The 20,016-nt window shown below is 46.1% G+C and overlaps 1 protein-coding gene across 2 annotated transcripts; it reads left to right on the top strand.

The window, feature by feature from the left end:
• The first annotated feature begins 922 nt into the window (after positions 1-922).
• POGLUT1 (protein O-glucosyltransferase 1) lies at positions 923-19,927 on the top strand. 2 transcript variants are annotated; one of them, XM_080613246.1, is made up of 11 exons: positions 923-1,008; positions 1,441-1,531; positions 6,625-6,768; positions 7,210-7,345; positions 9,814-9,935; positions 11,438-11,497; positions 12,517-12,616; positions 13,395-13,453; positions 15,502-15,669; positions 16,660-16,716; positions 17,337-19,927. In XM_080613246.1, exons 1-11 carry the CDS (start codon positions 936-938, stop codon positions 17,491-17,493), a joined length of 1,167 nt encoding a protein of 388 aa, XP_080469372.1. In that variant the 5' UTR covers positions 923-935; the 3' UTR covers positions 17,494-19,927. The 2 variants fall into 2 exon arrangements, with proteins under 2 accessions (XP_080469372.1, XP_080469373.1); XM_080613247.1 differs by having other exon boundaries at positions 15,502-15,745; positions 17,337-17,389.
• The last annotated feature ends 89 nt before the right edge of the window (positions 19,928-20,016 follow it).

Genomic DNA, 20,016 nt, shown 5'->3' on the forward strand with positions numbered 1-20,016 from the left:
TTACCCAGTTGGAGGGGGGTTGGAACTAGATGATCTTTGAGGTCTCTTCCAACGCAAACCATGCTGTGATTCCATGATTCTATAATCAAACTGAATCAGGCATTGGAAACAGCGAGAGGTCGGGCCAGGAGAAGGACTGCCATAGAGGCTGGACAAACTGCTTGATGAATTCACGTGTCCAGGGAAATTCTGTACCCCACAAAAATTCCCAAAGGGAGTAAGGGCTGCCAGTTGCACAACGTCTGCATGAGGTGTGTGGGATTCGAGGATGATCAAGGGGCTGGAGCACCTCCCATATGAAGACAGGCTGAGAAAGTTGGGGCTGTTCAGCCTGGAGAAGAGAAGCTGTGTGGAGACCTTAGAGCAGCCTTCCAGTGTCCAAAGGGGGCCTACAAGGATGCTGGAGAGGGACTCCTCATGAGGGGCTGTAATTATAAGACAAGGGGTAACGGGTTCAAACTGAAACAGGGCAAGTTCAGGTTAAATCTTAGACAAAGGTTCTTCCCTGTGAGGGTGCGGAGGCACTGACACAAGGTGCCCAGAGAAGCTGTGGCTGCCCCATCCCTGGCAGTGTTCAAGGCCAGGTTGGACACAAGGGGTTGGAGCAACCTGCTCTAGTGGAAGGTGTCCCTGCCTATGGCAGGGAGTTGGAACGGAATGATCATAAGGTCCTTTCCAACCCAAACCAGCCTGTGGTTCTATGATTCCTGAGGCGTAAAGGAGCGGAGTTAGGGACTCCGCCACTGAGCCTCCGAGGGAACTACCGCTCCCATCAAGCACCGCGGCACCACACCCACCGGTAGCGCCGCCATCTTTGTGCGGGGCTGGCGGCGGCGACCACCATCTTTGATCAGGGCGTCACCACCCGCTGATCGGCCCTGTCCCACCGGTGGCGAGTTGCGCATGCGCAATACGGTGGAGGTGGCGGCTGCGGCATGCGGCGGGAGGCGCTGGCGTTTTGGGCGCTGCTGTGGTGGCTGGATCCCGCCATGACGGGCGGTCCCGCAGGTGAGCGGGGCTCGAGGCTCCTCGTCTTGCCGGGGTGTGAGGGTGTTGCGGGCGATGGGAACGGGGTGCGGCTTCGCTGCAGGAGGGGCGGGTTGATGGTTCGGACGGAAGCGGCGAGTCCTGTCAGGGAGTCTCACCTCAGACAGCACCCCGCGGTGGCCAGCTGGGGTGAAAAGGAAGCCAGGAAGAGGGGGCCGCCTAAACCACTCCTCCGTCCCTGGACCCTTTTCAGTGGCGGGTCCTCTTTTCCCCCCCCTTTGCTTTAAGCATCCCCTCGTTAGGCTGCAGGGACTGGAACAGTGCTGGCGTGTTTTGGGAGACCCTGGTGCATCGCTGTTGCCAGCTGGACCAGGAATGTTGTTCAGCTCCTGCTAGTTGTTTTGGTAGTGTAAGGAACGGATTTGTATGACTTTTCCTTCCTGTGTGTTTTAGATGCCAAATGGAAAACAATAACGGACCAAATTAAGAAAGCTGTGGAAGTCTATAAGCCATGTATAAAGGAGAATTGCAGCTGCCACCAAAGGTGAGAGACTGGTTTCCTTTCGCCTGCACAGGCCTCTGGCCATGAGAGGAAATACTGTTGCCAGCACTGATGGTTTTGAATCAGATAGAAAATGTTTGGGCTTTAAGGTTGCAGCCACCATAGAATCAGCTAGGTTAGAAAAGACCTTTAAGATCATTGTTCTGGATTCAGCTATGACTGGTATAGCTGAACCCAGGACAACCCATCGAGTCCAGCTGTTACCCCAGGACTTCCAAGACACCGCTAAACCATGTCACTAAGGGTGAACGCTTCCAGGGACGGTGAGTCCACCACTGCCCTGAGCAGCCTGTTCCTGATCACCCTTTTAGTGAAGAAATTTTTTCTAATATCCAGTCTAAACCTCCTCTGGCACAGCTTGAGGCCATTTCCTCTTGTCCTCTCCCTTGATACTTGGGAACAAAGACCAGCCCCCTTCTGGCTCCATCCTCCTGTCAGGCAGTTGTAAAGAGTGATAACGTCCTCCTGACCCTTCTCTTCTCCAGACTAAATTGCCCCAGGTGCCTCAGCCATTCCCCATCCCACTTGTGCTCCAGGCCCTACACCACCTCCATTTCCCTTCTCTGGCACCGCACCAGCAGCTCAATGTCTCTCTTGTAGTGAGGGGCCCAGAACTGAACAGATTTCAAGGTGCAGCTTCACCAGTGCAGGGTGGCAGTCACTGCCCTGGCCCTGCTGCCAGACGATTGCAGATACAGGCCAGGATGCTGTTGGTTTTCTTGGCTGCCTGTGCACAAGCTGCTCATGTTCAGCGCCATCAATCGGCACCGGCAGGTTCTTTTCCACTGAGCAGCTTTCCAGCCACTTGTCCCCAAGCCTAGAGTGTTTCATGATCATGGTGCTTGCAAGGAGGAGGTTATTAATGGCACTACGTGTAACAGATTGACCTCCCTAGTTCCAGTAGAAGGTGTATCCATCTGCAAACTGATCACACTCCTTGTTGTCCTCTGAGGTTGTACATACACATTGAACATGGACTGTGTCAGCATTTGATAAATGATCATGCAATAAACCATGCACATAGCTGGTGATATTTGTATCTTAACAATCCACTTCTGCCTTTTCACTCAGTGCAGTGTTGCTAGCAAGTCTTTCATGTGGGCTTTTAAAAGCTAACTTTCAGTTGTCACTTAGGCTACAATGACATTGATGGTTCATAAAACTGCAGCTTTCTTCCTGCTTTCAGACTCATTACATCTGTATCCCTACCAGACTGCTTATCCTTTGGTCAGCCCATCTGCACAATGGCAATTCTTTATGTAGTTTTACTGGTTTCCACCTGATTACAAAATAGAATCACAGAATAGTTAGGGTTGGAAAGGACCTTAAGATCATCTAGTTCCAACCCCCCTGCCATGGGCAGGGACACCTCACACTAAACCATGGCACCCAAGGCCTCATCCAACCTGGCCTGGCCAAGGATGGAGCACTCACAACCTCCCTGGGCAACCCATTCCAGTGTCTCACCACCCTAACAGTAAAGAATTTCTTCCTTATATCCAATCTAAACTTCCCCTGTTTAAGTTTGAACCCGTTACCCCTTGTCCTGTCACTACAGTCCCTGAAGAATAGTCCATCCCCAGCATCCTTGTAGGCCCCTGTCAGATACTGGAAGGCTGCTATGAGGTCTCCATGCAGCCTTCTCTTCTCCAGGCTGAACAGCCCCAACTTTCTCAGCCTGTCTTCATACGGGAGGTGCTCCAGTCCCCTGATCATCCTTGTGGCCCTCCTCTGGACTTCTTCCAACAGTTCCATGTCCTTTTTATGTTAAGGACACCAGAAGTGCACACAATACTCCAAGTGAGGTCTCACGAGAGCAGAGTAGAGGGGCAGGATCACCTCCTTTGACCTGCTGGTCACGCTCCTCTTGATGCAGCCCAGGATACAGTTGGCTTTCTGGGCTGCGAGCGCACACTGCTGGCTCATGTTCATTTTCTCATTGACCAACACCCCCAAGTCTCTCCGCTGGGCTGCTCTGAATCTCTTCTCTGCCCAACTGTAGCCGTGCCTGGAATTGCTCCGACCCAGGTGTAGGACCTTGCACTTGGCATGGTTAAACTTCATCAGCCCACCTCACAAGCGTGCTGAGGTCCCTCTGGATGGCATCCCTTCCCTCCGGCGTATCAACCGAACCGCACAGCTTGGTGTCATCGGCAAACTTGCTGAGGGCGCACTCAATCCCACTGTCCATGTCACCGACAAAGATGTTGAACAAGACCGGTCCCAACACCGATCCCTGAGGGACACCACTTGTTACTGGTCTCCAGCCGGACATTGAGCCATTGACCGCAACTGTTTTGGGTGCAGCCAGTTCTTTATCCGCTGAGTGGTCCACCCATCAAATTGATGTCTCTCCAATTTAGAGACAAGGATGTCATGTGGGACAGTGTCGAAGGCTTTGCACAAGTCCAGGTAGATGACGTCAACTGCTCTGCCCCTGTCCATCAGTTTCGTAGCCCCATCATAGAAGGCCACCAAATTGGTCAGGCAGGATTTCCCTTTAGTGAAGCCATGCTGGCTGTCACCAACCACCTCCTTGTTTTTCGTGCGCCTTAGCATGTCTTCCAAGAGAATCTGCTCCAAGAGTTTGCCAGGCACAGAGGTGAGACTGACTGGTCTGTAATTCCCCGAGTCATCCATTTTTCCCTTCTTAAAAATGGGGGTTATATTTCCCTTTTCCAGTCATTGGGAACTTCACCTGACTGCCATGATTTTTCAAATATGATGGCCAGTGGCTTAGCAACTTCATTCGCCAGCTCCTTCAGGACCCGCGGATGGATTTCGTCAGGTCCCATGGACTTGTGCATGTTCAGGTTCTTAAGATGGTCTTGAACCTGATCCTCTCCTGCAGTGGGCCTAGGGTCTTCATTCTTACAGTCCCTGCGTCCGCCTTCCAAGACTTGGGTGGTACAGTCAGAGCCTTTGCCAGTGAAGACCAAGACAAAGAAGTCATTAAGAACCTCAGCCTTCTCCAAATCCAGGGTAGCCAGTTCTCCCAATATCTTCCGGAGGGGGCCTACGTTATCCCTAGTCTGTCTTTTATTTGCTACGTACCTATAGAATCCCTTCCTGCTATCCTTCACATCCCTAGCCAAGTTCAATTCTAACTGGGCCTTAGCTTTCCTAACCTGGTCCCTAGCTTCCCAGACAACATCCCTGTATTCTTCCCAGGCCACCTGTCCTTGCTTCCATCTTCTATAAGCCTCTTTTCTCCCTCTAAGTTTCCTCAGCAACTCCTTATCCATCCAAGGAGGTCTCCTGGCCCTCCTCCTGCACTTCCTTCTAGTTGGGATGCAACACTCCTGAGCATGTAGCAAGTGATCCTTGAATATCAACCAGCAGTCTTGGGCCCCCCTGCCCTCTAGGGCTATATCCCATGGAACCTTACTGAGCAGATTCCTGAAGAGGCCAAAGTCTGCTCTCTTGAAGTCCAGGGCATTGAGCTTGCTGCATGCTCTTCTCACTGTCCCGAGGATCTCGAATTCGACCATCTCGTGATCACTGCAACCAAGGCTGCCCTGGAGCATCACATTTCCAACCAGCCCTTCCCTGTTGGTGAGCACGAGGTCAAGCACGGCACCTCTCTTTATCGGCTTCTCTATTACTTGCAGGAGGAACTTGTCTTCCACACAATCGAGGAACCTCCTGGATTGCTTGTGCTGGGCTGTACCGTAGCTCTAACAGAAGTCAGGGTCGTTGAAGTCCCCCATGAGAACAAGGACCTGCGAGCGTGGCTGTTTCTATCTGCCTATAGAGCACTTCATCCACAGATTCCTCTTGATCAGGCAGTCTGTAACAGATCCCCACAGTAATGTCCCCCATCGCTGTTCTCTCTTTAACCCTGACCCACAAACTCTCTGTCGACTGCTCACCCGTCCCCAGACAGAGTTCCATACTCTCCAGCCTATCCTTAACATACATAGCAACTCCCCCTCCCTGCCTGCCAGGCCTGTCTTTTCTAAAGAGCCTGTAAGCTTCCATTCCAACACTCCAGTCGTAGGAGCCATCCCACCATGTTTCTGTGATGCCTACTATATCATACTCCTGCAGTCGTGCACACATCTCGAATTCCTCTTGTTTGTTCCCCATGCTACGGGCGTTTGTATAGAGGCATCTGAGCCGAGCTCCAAATGAAGCCGGCTCATTCTGGAGGTTGGAGGGAACATCTTGAGATTGTCAAGTCCATCCCTCTGCTCAGCAGGGCTGCCAGGACTGTGGCCAGTCAGGCTTGAATATCTCATAAAATATGAACTCTCTGGGCAAACAGAGGGAAACAGTCTCTCTGAGCAACCTGTTCCAGTGTTTGACCACCCTTACAATGGGATCACCCCAACAGTGCTAAATTAAACTAAGGCACTGAGTCAGTGTCTACCAAAAAGTGGGGAGAATGTCTCCATGGCTGTTACAATCTGACAGTGTTTGTTAAATTCTCCAAGCAGTTTGATCTGAGGACCTTTAGGCTAAGTTTATAGAAGCTGCATCCTCCTGTGTTTTCTTCTGTTCACTAGGCTTATATTTTCACACTGTGTTCCTGGAGTTCACTGGTGATGTGTGGACGTGCTACGTAGGCCTGTCCTGGGCTGGCTTTCACTGCACCTGGCAGTATTGAGTGATTCTCTTCTTTGCAACTAGACTCTTACGTTCTATTTTAATGTCTAAACAGCATGACATTGTGTGAGGAATTTGGTCTTGGCCCATTGTTCATGAAAGGCCAGAGCACAACCTTTGCAATTAAAAGGTTAAGTGAGCTGAAGACTTTTACCCATAACCTGCCAAGCTGCTTTCTGGGAGAGGAACTAGAGTTGTCCATGCTGATTTAGCCTCAGAGTCCTGTGCTGGGCTTTCTGTTTGGGCAAACAGCACATAGTCATAGAGTGAAAGTTGGACTTTTGACTCTCTGAGTAACAGCTCTTCCAAGTGACTTAAATCAAATTCTCTGTTATGCCACATGTAGCAGCACTCCTGGAAGATACTGACAGCTTGTTTTAGCTAGAAGTCTGTTCTGTATACTGCAGTAATTTAATGTACAGTATCCTTCGTATTGTACGTAATAATGGCTGGTTGTTGTGTTTCAGTGTCTGGAAGCAGGACCTGGCTCCTTTTCAAGGTGGCATTTCCAAGGAAGTAATGTCAAATGTGGTGAGCCGGAAGCTCGGGACACACTACCAGATCATTAAGAACAAATTGTACCGTGAGCAGGACTGCTTGTTCCCTGCAAGGTAAGTGCTGTGCAGAAGATCTTGTCACCCTAGCTGGGGCACAGCACTGCTTCCAATGCTGCCAAGTTGAGAGTCATTGACTACAATTATATTTCAGAAGTCTGAATTCCTTATCAGAACAGAAACCTAGAAAATGATGTTTGAAGTTTAAATGTAGCAGGAGGTATGTGTCATTGTGGCACTTCAGTGTACAAAGGGTTGGTTGGTTGTGAGTTCCCAGAGGAAGCTGCAGATCAGGCCTGATTTACCAGAATGAGTTGTTTCATTGGTGTCTGTAATGCACTGGGGCTTAGAGGCTGCTAGAGGCAGTTCCCAGGCTACATCATGGTATGGCTTAGGCTTGCCATCTCCTTTGCTCCTGTGCAGAGGGAAAGGCCTACAAGAGACTGCAGGATTCTGCGTTCTCCTTATAGCTCTTTCCCATATGGCGTTTCTCTACAGATGCAGTGGAGTTGAGCACTTCCTTCTGGAGATCATCAACCGCCTCCCTGACATAGAAATGGTGATCAATGTGCGAGACTACCCCCAGGTCCCCACATGGATGAAACCCATTATCCCAGTATTCTCCTTCAGTAAGGTGTGTACACCTTTAAAAGCTGGGCATTTCTGAGTCATGCATGTTCTTTCTCTTGGAAACCTACTTTTGAGGATGGTTCCCACAGATTTTGTGTGTGTCAAAATTGCCTGCTGTTTATGTTTGCTTTTGCTTCCAGTTTTCTGGCAGACAGGCTTGCAGATTTATCAATAGAACAGTTTTTACCTCATTAGTTTCTCTTCCAGGTCAAAAATTGTACCTCTGCCACAGTGGAATGATGCACAGCTGGATGGGATATGTGCCAACATTGCTGTCATTTGCTATAGTGCCCCTGTGAAAATTGTAGCTGCAGTTTATCAACATTGTTGAGGCTTTTTTGATTATCAGTCAGCTGTCATCCAGTTCATCTCATTTAATGTGAATATTTTAGTCCTCTCTTTTCTGGTACCACAGATAAGTGTTTCCGATTTTCTTCTCTGTAATATTCTTGCCTCCTGTGAGCCCTTTTCCCCTGGATACTGTTTTCCATCTGCAAACATGCACACACATCCAGAGATGCATACATTTGCTCTCTGCTTCTGTGTTCCCACACTCCAGAGCCCTCTCATATGTTTTCCCACCTCTCCCATTATTAAACCTGACTGTAGCATAGTGTCTCATCCTTTCCAACAAAATACTGTTACACCTCAAGCTTCAGCTAATCTTGCTATGCTTTAGTGTATGCCCAGTGTGCCCAAATCCTGCACCCTCGCTACCTAACCCTGATCCTGGTCATAGCTGAAGCCCAGCAGAAAGTAAGATGCAAAAAGAGGCAGTAAACCATTTGGTCTTGCTAGTTCAGGCTCTATTCTGTTTCTGCTAACTTGTAGTATCTTACTCTGAACCCAGGTCTTTAGCTCATGCAGTCTGAACCATAATATGATCTATACCTATTGCCTAGTCCACAGCCATCAAACTCTCTGGATTTTCAGAGCAGCATTGCAAGAACCATCATTCAATAACCATGTTTGCTGCCAAATGTAGTAGTAAGCCAGTAAGCTGTCTTGACCCTTCCATAGCCTTAACTCTAGCCAGCAGAACCCAAACTGATGCAGAGCAGGTTGCAGGAGTTCAATCTTTGCAGCTGTATTCATCATTCTGCCCTTGGGTGCCTTGCAGGACCCAGCAAGAAACTGACTTGTCCAGTCACTGTTTTCCAGTATCTGCACTGTAACCTCAGCCCTGTCCATAACTGAAACCCAGTGACCCAGGCAAAGCTCACATTTAACCATCCCTTGTGTAGAAGGCTCCAGGATGCTGGTACAGGGTGCTTTCTGAGGCTGAAAGCATAAGGGATTGAAAGATTGTCGTACTCTGCACCTCAGAAGGCCAGCCCTGGAGTGGTGGTGGAGCTCTCATGATTTTTTATCAATGCCTGTTTATGCCAAGAGTGAGAAGGAGCAGATCATACAAGCACACACTCATTTCACTTGGAAGGGATCTTAAGAGGTCACCCTGACCCTCAGAGCAGGACCAGCTAGATCTGAGTGCTCTGGGTTATATCCTGCCCAGATCTGAGCATCCTGGATACAGGGTGTCCCCAGACAGTGTTTGACCTCCATCAGAGTGAAAACATGTTCCCAATATCTAATTAGAATTTCCTTTCTTGTAATCAAAGCCTGTTGCCTCTTATTCTGTCTCTGCACTTCTGAAAGGAGTCTGATCCATCTTATCTGAATTCTCCCATTAGGAGATGGCATTTAGATTCCCCAAGCCTCCTCTTGTGTGCATGAACAAACCCATTCCTCAGCCCCTGTTTCTATGTCATGTGCACGAACCTGCTGACTCTGTTGGAGGCCTTGGAACCTCTCCAGTATCTCCAGGTGACAGGTAGATGGATAATCATATAGGAAGTTCATTATTACTGCAAGGAAGCGACCTATAGTTTGGTTTTATGAAAGGGCTGAGTCTTACTTAAGTGCTGGTCTCCCCTCTGGTGATATGGGGATTTAAGCATCCAAATAGGAGTGAGGAAATGAAATTCTTATATGAGTTGGATATTTGTTACAGTGAATTACATGAGCTCTAGGAAGGCTGGAATGAATGGAAGTGTGGGAAACCTAAATGTCAAAGTGTAAGTGCTTCTGTGTCTGAGGAAATAATAATGCTTCTTAACTTCTCTTTAGTAGAAAACATTTGTAGCTACGCATAGGCACAAGTCTTCAGAAAAATGAATGGAGCTCAGGTCTTCTGCTGTGTACTCATCAGCTATATCACAGACCTCTTTTGTTATTTTCTAGTGTGAAGGTCCCATGTTGTCATGCAGCCTTTCTAACATCACTGAAACATTTCATTACTGGGCTTTCTTCCGAAGAACCCCAGTAGCACCATGGTGACAGCAAAGCTATCATGTAATGGTAATTGAGAAAGCCAACAGAACTCCCAGAAGTGACATTCATTACTGGTGGGCTCAGTGAGTAAACTGAAGTAGATATTACCCTCATTCTTACATTACTCTTCTTTTTCTTAAGACACCTGATTACAATGATATCATGTATCCTGCCTGGACATTTTGGGAAGGAGGACCAGCTGTTTGGCCAATTTACCCGACAGGTTTAGGGCGCTGGGACCTCATGAGAGAGGACCTCAGAAGGTAGGTTTTGGAAGTGATTATGTGTGTGTGGAGGTTTAATGGAAGACAAACGCACAATAAAATCCATCAAGCACTGGGCAACGTTGGGCCAATGTTGAAATCTAAGACCATGGGTCTGTTGGCCTGTCATCTGTTTGCTTCTCATTAACTACATACAGACTAGCTACTGTATAGGAATTCTCCTTGGAAACCTTGGATGATGTAACTAGAAGTTATAGTGAACTTTTCTGTTTCCAACACTTGAGTAAGAAATGCAGAGGACAAAATAATACCCATTCTTCATGCTGTCAGGGCCAGATTACTATCATTTTTGCTGGGATGGGGATTGTCAATAACATAGCAGTTATCTTTTGCCTGCAGACATCTCCCCTGACATATGGAAATGTTTTCCTTTGTTTCCAACTACTTCCGTAGAAGCTGTGTTTTTTTCACTGCAGGGATGATCTGAGATGTTTGTGTAAGCTTCTGGAAGGGTTTAGATCTGGTTTTACTTGAGTGTCATTGTGCAATAGAGAAACCTGGAATCATTCCCAAGAATCAAGAGTCATTACTGGGCTGAGAGTAAGACAGAAGATGTTTCTGACTGGGAGTCTTTCTTTTGGCAGGATTTTTGACTGTTAGCAGAATAAGGGGCTGTTTCCCATGGAGAGTGACAAAGTGTGCAACAGCGAGTGAACGTAGATACATTACAAGAAAACCACCTTTATGTCAATCACCTGACATCAGAATGCAAGATTGAGTGTTTCTTTCTTCAAAATCTGAAGATCTATGGGACTAATCATAGCTGAAGCCTAATGTGATGTAATACAATGAAAGTCCAAAGCATTTACTTATCTGTGTCACTGTAGGTGCAAAGCTTGATCAGTTTGGGGATCAGGACCTACATGTCAAGCCAGGTGGAACAGAAAAGTACCACAAAGAGTTCCCCAGAGGGAGGCAGGTGACGGCACTGACAGAAGTAAAACATGTGAACAGCTGTTTTGAAGGACTTGCTTAGATGTAAAATGAAAGTTATTTCGGAAAACAATGAACCCCTGTGTTTTAAATGCAAAACATGAGGCAGGGTTGGTTGGTTGGTTGTTGTTCTTTGCTTGGGTTTTCCAATTGGGAAATGAATAAAATTAGGAAATGGTTAGAAACTCTCTAGTCGTTTTGCACTATCCATATTCAGTGAAGTACAGAAAAGCAACAGTACAAAATGTGGATTCAAATTTGAGGTAAATTTTAATGCCCTAAGTTTAAGGTTTGGTATGGGGATTGTGTGCAATTCACTGTTTTGGCTGAAAGGTGTACTGAAAAGTAACCTGTATCATGTTGCCTTAAACACAATATTCATAGGAAAACCTGTTCTGTTGGACCTGGCTGAGAGGTTTTTCTGCTCTAATGAAGAAAGTGACTTCCGTTGAAAAACAATAATATAGATTATGCTGTGACAACTGATGAGAGTGCTGTTTCCTGGTTATGTTAAATCATTCATTGCCATGTATAAACAATATTTTCAGATCTGCAGAAAAATGGCCATGGATGAAAAAAATCTCTAAAGGATATTTCCGAGGATCCAGGTGAGCACATTTTCCTGTAGCAGGAGATTCTACTGACACATACTGTGACAGCTGTCTGTGTGCAGAATTTTCTGTACCTCGAAGACCTAAACAAGTGTAAACCAGAATGTAGTTTATTTTTAAAGCAAGGAAAGTGAAACATTCTGTACAGCAGCATTTCACCGTTAATGATTCTCAATAAGAATTGCCATTTACAACCAGTTTATTATGAAAGTCTAATATTGGAAACAGAAGCTGTGATGAATTTGGTATGTTATTCCTTAATGAGTAAAACTGTCCCACTAGGAAACAACTTGTTTTGTTCTATGAAGGGAACTGCAAGTGCATGATCCACATTTAAAGATTTCATGTTGATGTGCATGCTGCTTGCTATTAAGAAGACTTTTATTTGCTATGCAAGCGCTTGACACTGAATCAAAAGTACTCTTGCTTTAAGTTACCTGAGTGGTGGGGGTAAGATTGTAGATTATTTTTGCCCTTCCTCCAGTGACAGTTTGGAAACAATGTTAAACCCAGTTCTTTGTTTCTCCCCCATCCCCAGTAGGGAAGGATCTGATAGATACCAGGTAGGCTCAGGAGGTGACGAGCAGCAAGTCTCAGGGCTGTCATAACCTTGTTTATCAGTGGTGTTTTAAATTGGTGTTGGCATTGAAGATGCTTAGCATCTCTTAACTCCCTTCAAAGTCAGAGAATGCTGAAGTATTTGGCACCTATCAGGGTAAAGCCTGAAGGAAACATCATCTCTGCTGGTTTGGCCTGGGAATTGCTCAAATAATGCTATTAAATATTTAGTAAGTGAGATAAAAAGACATGGCCTCAAATCACTTCAGGATACATAATTCATTCTCTTCTGCTAATATGCCCTTGGACAGAAATACACCATATGGTAGGAACTTAATAATGTTTTTTGGGCACATAGAAAAGTCAGCCACGTAAAGAGGCAGGGTCTTGAGCCCTGTAGTTTGTTACCTATGTTGGATCATGTGGGTAGGCTGTTATTGATGACATTTTTTTTGTAGAACGAGCCCTGAGAGAGATCCGCTCATTTTGCTGTCCCGAGAAAACCCAGAACTCGTTGATGCTGAGTACACAAAAAACCAGGCTTGGAAATCTGAAAAGGTGTGTGGATGCTGTCTATCTCATGAGTGTGAAGGCCAGAAAGGGTAGCAGTGCAAGGTGGCTTTGATGATTAAGAACTATCTTCTGGGGTCTGTGAGTGATCCTTTAGTGTGAAGGAGGCTTATAGTTCCCTTGATGGCCACACCTCTGAAGGATGAAAGGAAGGTGTCTCTAGGGCCTGTCAGGCCAAATGTTTGTCTTTCATCTACGCTTTTTCTTCAAGGAAACTAGCACACATAAGAAAATGAATCAATGCCATTCCCCTCCTCTTCCGCTACAACAGAATTATTCAACTCTTCCCCTTCTATCCCTGAGCTGCCTGTGTGGTGTTACCAGTCTTAAACCTTTTTCTGTAATCTCAATTTCCTGGTCTTGTTGTTGATAACTTTCTGATAACTGCTGCTGCTAACCCTTTAGTTCCATACTTAGTTTACAATCCAGCTCTCTCCAGACAATGTTGGCTAATCAAGTTATACTTGGCTTCACAAAGTCCTTTGTCCCAAGCTGTTTTCCACTCTGTAGTTGCCAACTAAACATTATCATTTAATGTGTTTGTGCTGGCGTTTGCTTACAGGCAGTGTGTAATTTACTAAGCTCTTTTTCTTGTTTGAAGGGCTGGGAATTCTTAATAATACTTCTAACAGCCCACCAGAGAAGGTTTTCTGAGAAGTAGGAATAGAGGGCTTTGAGATCTCAGCTTTGTTTCTAACTGAGAATGAAAACAAATATGAAATCACCACATAAAACTTACCAATCTTAAAATTCTCTTTATTTTAAGGATACATTAGGAAAGCCTGCTGCAAAGGAAATTCCCCTGGTCGATCACTGCAAATACAAGTAAGAGCTTTGATTAAGTTGTTCAAGGGCTGCAGGTTAAGTCTTTCCTTGTATGGTGTAAGGTCTCATTTTATTTTAAGGTCTAATTCCAGCAACCAGCTCCATGCATGTAAGGAAACCTGTGAACAGACATAAGGCAGTTGAAAATTTGGGAGGTTAGCATGGCCTCTTTCAGCATCAGCTTTCCCCTGTCAGGTCAGGAGAAATAAAGTGCTTTGGGGAAAGTAAAGGTCTTAGATCACTAATAAGCAAATAGATATTTTTTTAATCCAAAAGGCTTTCTATCATTTTTTCTTTACATTCCTGTACCAAGTGGTATGTCCTGAATCATCTTTTCAATGCTACAATGATAGCATTGCTGTCTTCAAAGACATAGGGAACTAAGGAATCATGTCTTCATGGGCATACTGGGGCAAACACTGCCACTGGACGTGTATAGTAAAAGAGAACCTGAAATATGATTGAGCAGATATAGTATTGACTCATATTTTGTATGTTGTTTGAAATAATGTGGGTTTTGATTTACCAAGGTTTTTAGTTTCTAACTGCTTTAGGGAGGGGGTTTTGGTATAATATTCTTGTGGGTTTCTGTGTAAAAAATATAACCTCAGTGTGTATGCACTCATATGTGCGATGTTTTACTGCTTGTTTTGCTTTAAAACTACCTAGTTATGATTCTGCCAGATAGAATCTGCTGATAGAACTCAGTCATTTGGCTGGATCTGTGTTTTTGTGCAAATGTGATTGACTTGTCTCATTTCATATTCACTAGACTGTTGCCCAGATTTCTCCCTTCTGTTGTTGCACATAGACGTCCCATTTCTGCTGCCTCCTAAGACTCTTATACAGTGGAGGCTGAGGCATTCTCACACACTTTTGTCTGGTAGGGTCAGCATGAATGCCTTGCTGCTTCCTGCAGGGCAGGTGCTGCAGCAGGCTCTCTGAGAGCAGTGCTCAGTGACTTGGCTGAGGTCATGGATGGTGGGAGCTGTGTCTGGAACTGGACAAAGGCATTTCCTTACTTCCAGACCACTGTTTTTGTTAAATCTCTACATGTATTTGTTGATTTCCTCATGCCTGCCTAGAGCTCCCAGGTAATACGAAGAACCCAGCATCAGTTCAGATTTACTCCTTGTCACTTGTTGCTGAACTAAGTTTAGCTGTAATTCCTATCTCACCCAAAATACATATAATAGAGAAGCCCCATTTCACCTAAAATAGTTTCACTAAAAGAAGCACTCCCTTTCCCCAGCTCAAAATGTTTGACGTCAAGGATAAGTTATATATGAACTGAGGGGTTTTACTCGCAGGAAAAACAGCTTTCTATGTAATTGGAGAAACATGGGTTTAAAAAAGAAAGCAAGTAAACAACCAACCATCCCTCTGAGATACAGTTTGCTAAGAGAAATCCTCTCCACTGAAAACCAAATTGTGGAGTCTTTGTTATCTGCAAAGTCCATCTGTTGTGTGCTAGCCTCTTTAACCTCCTAGGGTTGCATTCCCAAGTTAATATGAAACAATCAGATTCAGATTAAAGCAAAATCCCAGAGAAAAAACAAAAAACAAACCCCCAGCTGAGATAGATGTGGCAAAGCAGAGCAATGAACAGAAAAGCTCACTGCAAGATGAGAGAATTGGGAAAAAGCTCCTTGTGGTGACAGTCTCAGAAGCTGTAGAGTCACAGGATCAGCATCCACACTGAGATCTTCTATGCTTTGCTGGCAGTTGTCCATGAGGCTTCCTTTGGTTTGACACAGGCAGGTAGAGCCTCACACCTTGATTTTCTCCCTCAAGCTTGACAGGCAACAGAAGCTCACCTAGAACATCGTTATTTTCAGCTCACCTTTCCTGTGAGTAGCTTCAAATAAACTTTTTCCCTTTGTTTTAGTGACCGGTGCGCAACTCCAGTGTGTGAGGGAGATCCCCTCGCTCCCAGTGGCTGCCTGTGAGGGAAGTTTGGCTACTGCTCAGAGCTCAGTTTCTTAGTGAATTTCCTCACAAAGCATTAGGTGTAACCAAGGACCTTCTCTTTGCTTCTCCTTTTAAAGGTATCTGTTCAATTTCCGGGGAGTGGCTGCCAGTTTCCGGTTGAAACACCTTTTCTTATGTGGTTCACTTGTCTTTCACGTTGGAGAAGAGTGGTTGGAATTCTTTTATCCGCAGCTGAAGCCTTGGGTCCACTACATCCCAGTCAAATCGGACCTCTCTGATGTCAGGTGTGAGACTCCAAGCGTGCTCAGCAGAGCATTGCATGCTGCAGGAAAATGCTCCTGTGTTTGGGAAGGTGGTTTGGTTCGTATTGCTCTAGGAAGTGCCTCCAATCCTAGCCATCTGACAAAGGGTCTTGGAGCTTGTGTTCTTTTCTCTGTATTACTGCCACAAAAGAATCCTTTGCTCATATTACTTGGATAGTAATGGTTTTACTGGAGTATGTAGGTCAGTCACCCTCACTGAATCAGCAGGCACTAGGCACTTAATGTGCAAGTGTGGCCTGCAGAACAGATAGAGGGGAAAAGGAACTTAACTCTGGGCCAGAAATGCTCCCAAATTCCACCATGCCATCCAGAACAGAAATGGAACAAGTGAGAAGGGCAATTTTCTTCTGTGCTCTGAAATGATGAGCACCAGTCGCTTGCTCAGCTGTAGATCCTTAATTATAGAATCAACTAGGTTGGAAAAGACCTTTTAAGATCATCAAGTCAGACTGTTACCCCAAGGTAACAGTGGTGGCTGCCAACGCCACCACTAACCCTTGTCACTGAGGGCCACATCTGCACGGGGTGTGAGCACTTCCAGGGATGGTGACTCCACCACTGCCCTGGGCAGCCTGTTCCAATGACTGAGCACCCTTTGGAGAAGGAATTGTGCCTCATCTCCATCTAAGCTTCCCCTGGCGCAGCAGTGCAGTTTCCTCTTGTCCCATCCCTTGCTCCTTGGGAGCAGAGACCAGCCCCCTCCTGTCTCCATCCTCCTGTCAGGCAGTTGTAGGGAGCAATAAGGTCCCCCCTGAGCCTTCTCTTCTCCAGACTAAACCCCCCCAGTTCCTTCACTTGAAGGAATTACTTATCACACTTGTGCTCCAGTCCGTTCACGAGCTCCAGTGCCCTTCTATGGACTCGCTGTCATCCTCCACAGTAGTTTAGCTAAGGGACAGTGTTCTCCCCTGAGCAAGTTGTTTCATAGCTGTTTTGTTGGTCTTCATTTAGGGAGCTGTTGCAGTTTGTAAAGGAAAATGATGCCATAGCACAAGAAATTTCAGACAGGTAAGTTGTGTGTCCTGCCTCTCAGGCAGTCTTCTTCCAAAGCATTTGCTTATGCAGCTTTTGAAGGGGTTACCTATCAAAGACAACCTGGTACTAAAAGGGTGCAGCATAATTGATCTGCAGTAACAGCCGAATGGTTGGAGAAAGTGTAACAAGCAGGGGGAACCAGGGAATAAGATTATCTGCTTTAGTCCTTGGTTCAGATGTGACCCATGTCAGGAACCTCACTGAAAGCTCTCAGAGGTTGCGAGCTTTCATCTGGGAAGGAGGTGAGCTGACCCCTGGGAACCATGTCTGCATTGTATCATTGTGTGTGTAGGCTGACAGTAACTGGCTTCTGAAGCAGCATGCTTCGGTGCTGCTCAGGCTGTATCTGATATGTGAAATCTGATATTTATTATCCCAGATAACAAATACCATCTTGAGGGTGACAAAAGCACTGCAACTGTCAGAGCTGCAAGTGTGAGTGAAGATTGTGAAATTAAAATAGACAGCACAGAGCAGTGTGTGTTGTTTCTCATTTAAAGCACAGAGGAGTGAAAGCTGATATACATATAAAACAAAACCAAAGACTTGTAGGAACTGGGAATTGGTTCTGACTGTGCCTTGTGTATCTCTAGGGGACGCCAGTTCATCACTGAGCACTTGCAGATGGAGGATGTCTCTTGCTACTGGGAGCATCTGCTTTCTGAATATTCCCAAGCCTTGACTTACAAAGTGAAAAGGAAGAAGAGCTACAGTGAGATTGCTCCTGAACGGCGGAAAACAGAACTGTAGAGACTTCTCTGTTTCTTCTTTTTTTTTCAGGCTTCTTCAACTCAGACTGATCTCTCTAGAAATCTGAAGATCAGTGTATCTTCTTTCTTGTTCTCTCAGACTTCTTATTCTTTACTCTAGAACTGCAGAGAGCAGCAGTAGGCTACTGAAATCACTCCCATACAGTGGGACCCAGTTGTACTGTTGCTATAAGATTGTTTAGGACAATGTTGGATGATGATAGCTATTGAATGGGGCAGTTATGGTCAGGCCTGGAAGACGGCTGTTAGCATTTGGGACTTAGTTACTTACCTGCCTCAGAATGATCCTAAAGCCCATGCAGTCATGAGAAGCCTTTCTGTGAATTTTACTGGACTTTTTACGAAGTCCTCTGTACTTGTGGGCAAGGAAACAACTGTCAGTGGCACTCAATCAGGAGATACCTGCCCCTTTCTTTGGCAAGCAGTCAATGTTTTCTCATCTGTGAAGGTATTAATACTCAGGGTATTAGGTGTTCTCTGACAAAAGCAGGTACTGGGATTTGGGTTCACCTTTTTATGTAGCTTAGAGCTTAATGTTTATATCAGGTTTTAGAGGGGTTTTAGAGGTGTTTTAGAGGTTGATGGTGTGATTTAAACCCAGCTGGTAACTCAGCAGCACACAGCTGTTTGCTCACTCTCCCTGTTCTTCCCGCCCCTCTCTGGGCATGATGGGGAGGAGAATTGAAATAATTTAAACCCCACAGGTTGAGATAAAAACAGTCCAATAACTGAAGTATAATATAAACCTACTACTACTAATGATAAGGGAAATAACAAGGGGAGAGAATATAAAACTAAAAAGAGAGAGGAAAAACAATGAACACAAGTGATGCACAATACAATTGATCACCACCCGCCGACCAATACCCAGCCCATCCCGAGCAGTGATTGGTCCCTTCTGGGTGACTCCCCCCAATTTCTATCCTGGGCATGATGTGCTGTGGTATGGAATACCCCTTTAGCTAGCTTGGGTCAGTTATCCCAACTCTGCTTCCTCTCTCCTTCCTGTGCCCCTTGTCACTGGCAGAGCATGAGACTGAAAAGTCCTTGATCAGGGTAAGCGCTATTTGGCAGCAACTAAACCATCGGTGTGTTATCAGCGTTGCTCTCGGACTAAAGCCAGAACAACAGCACTGCACCAGCTACTAGGAAGGAGAAAAATAACTTGCAGCTGAGCCCAGGACAGATAGCAAGGCTTTGACATGCCATTGAAGGGACGAGTGGTCCTTGGACAGTTAAACTACCTACCTCACAGGGGAGCAGACAGTGATGTTGATGTTATGCAGTGCTGAGCCTGAGTAGCGCAGTCAGGTGGCTGGCAACTGAGATAAAGGTGGTTTGCCCTCCCAACAGATGAGCTGGGTGCCCGAACAGCCATGCAGAACTCAGCCCTTTGAACAAGCTCCTCCTGGTTGGCTGGCCTTAAGGTCAGTGTCCAAGGACCCTGAAGAACCCAGAGAAAGGATATGCAGAGGTGGATTCAGCTGTTCTTTTTTCCAGGTGTTCACAGATTCTCTGCTCTGATCCCTTCTGCAATCTTTCTAGGGTTGCTTTTGGTTGGGTTTTTTGGAGGCTGGTAGCAAACCTACTCACTTCAGTATTTGCTTTTCTTCCCCACAGCTGTTTCCCTCCTTTTCTCCTCTCCTTCAGTCTGTTTGAAGCAATGTCTCCAGTCACACAGTGGCAGCTACTCCTCACAACTCATTTTGAGTTCGGTCATAGGTTGCTTGCATGTACTATATTTATGCCCGCTGCAGGCTGCTCAGCCAAAGTGTAGTCTCTGAGATTCTCTGCAGCCCCTGAGTTGAAGGGCCTGGGAGGAAGCAGCATCTTTGGCATCCAGGCAGGTGCTCGGAAGAGCATGGGTGGCAGCAGCATGGGATTGCAGGAGGGCCGCTGCCTCCCAGGTGAGCACCCTTGATAAAGTGGCCTCAAGGCTCAGGAAGCAGCGTGCTAGTGAAAGAGAGGGACTGCCACAGCTCACAGCTTCCTCTGCTGTCAGTTTGGATCAGGGGAGAAGAAAACACTACAAGGAACAGTAACGCCAAGCACACCTGCACAGGTGTGTGCTCACACAGAGAGAGGCCACGAAGCACTGCCAGGCCCCTGTGCAGGGATTTAACTGCTCCAGTGCTGGTTCATCAGGGGTCAGGGTACTAGAATGGCCTGGTTTTGGGGGAAAAGAACTGTGCAAGAGTGGAAAGGGCTTTCTGGTTTTATATTTTTAGTCACTGGAGAGACAGAATCACAGAATACCAGGTTGGAAGGGACATTGAGGATCATCTGGTCCAACCTTTCTAGGCAAAGCATCACTTCTCTGGGGAGATTATTCCAGACAACATTCTGAAATGGTTATGTATGATATTTTTAGTCCTTTTTTAATGAAGTGCTTTTGGAATAAAACGAAGTTTTGTTGGATACATCATCACTTTATCACAATTCCAATTAGGTGTCTGAGTAAGCCCTGTCTGTTTCACCAGCGATGGTCTAGTGTGTCTGGCTT

Source organism: Psittacula echo, assembly GCF_963264785.1.
Source record: "Psittacula echo genome assembly, chromosome: 3".
NCBI classification, from domain to species: Eukaryota; Metazoa; Chordata; class Aves; order Psittaciformes; family Psittacidae; genus Psittacula; species Psittacula echo.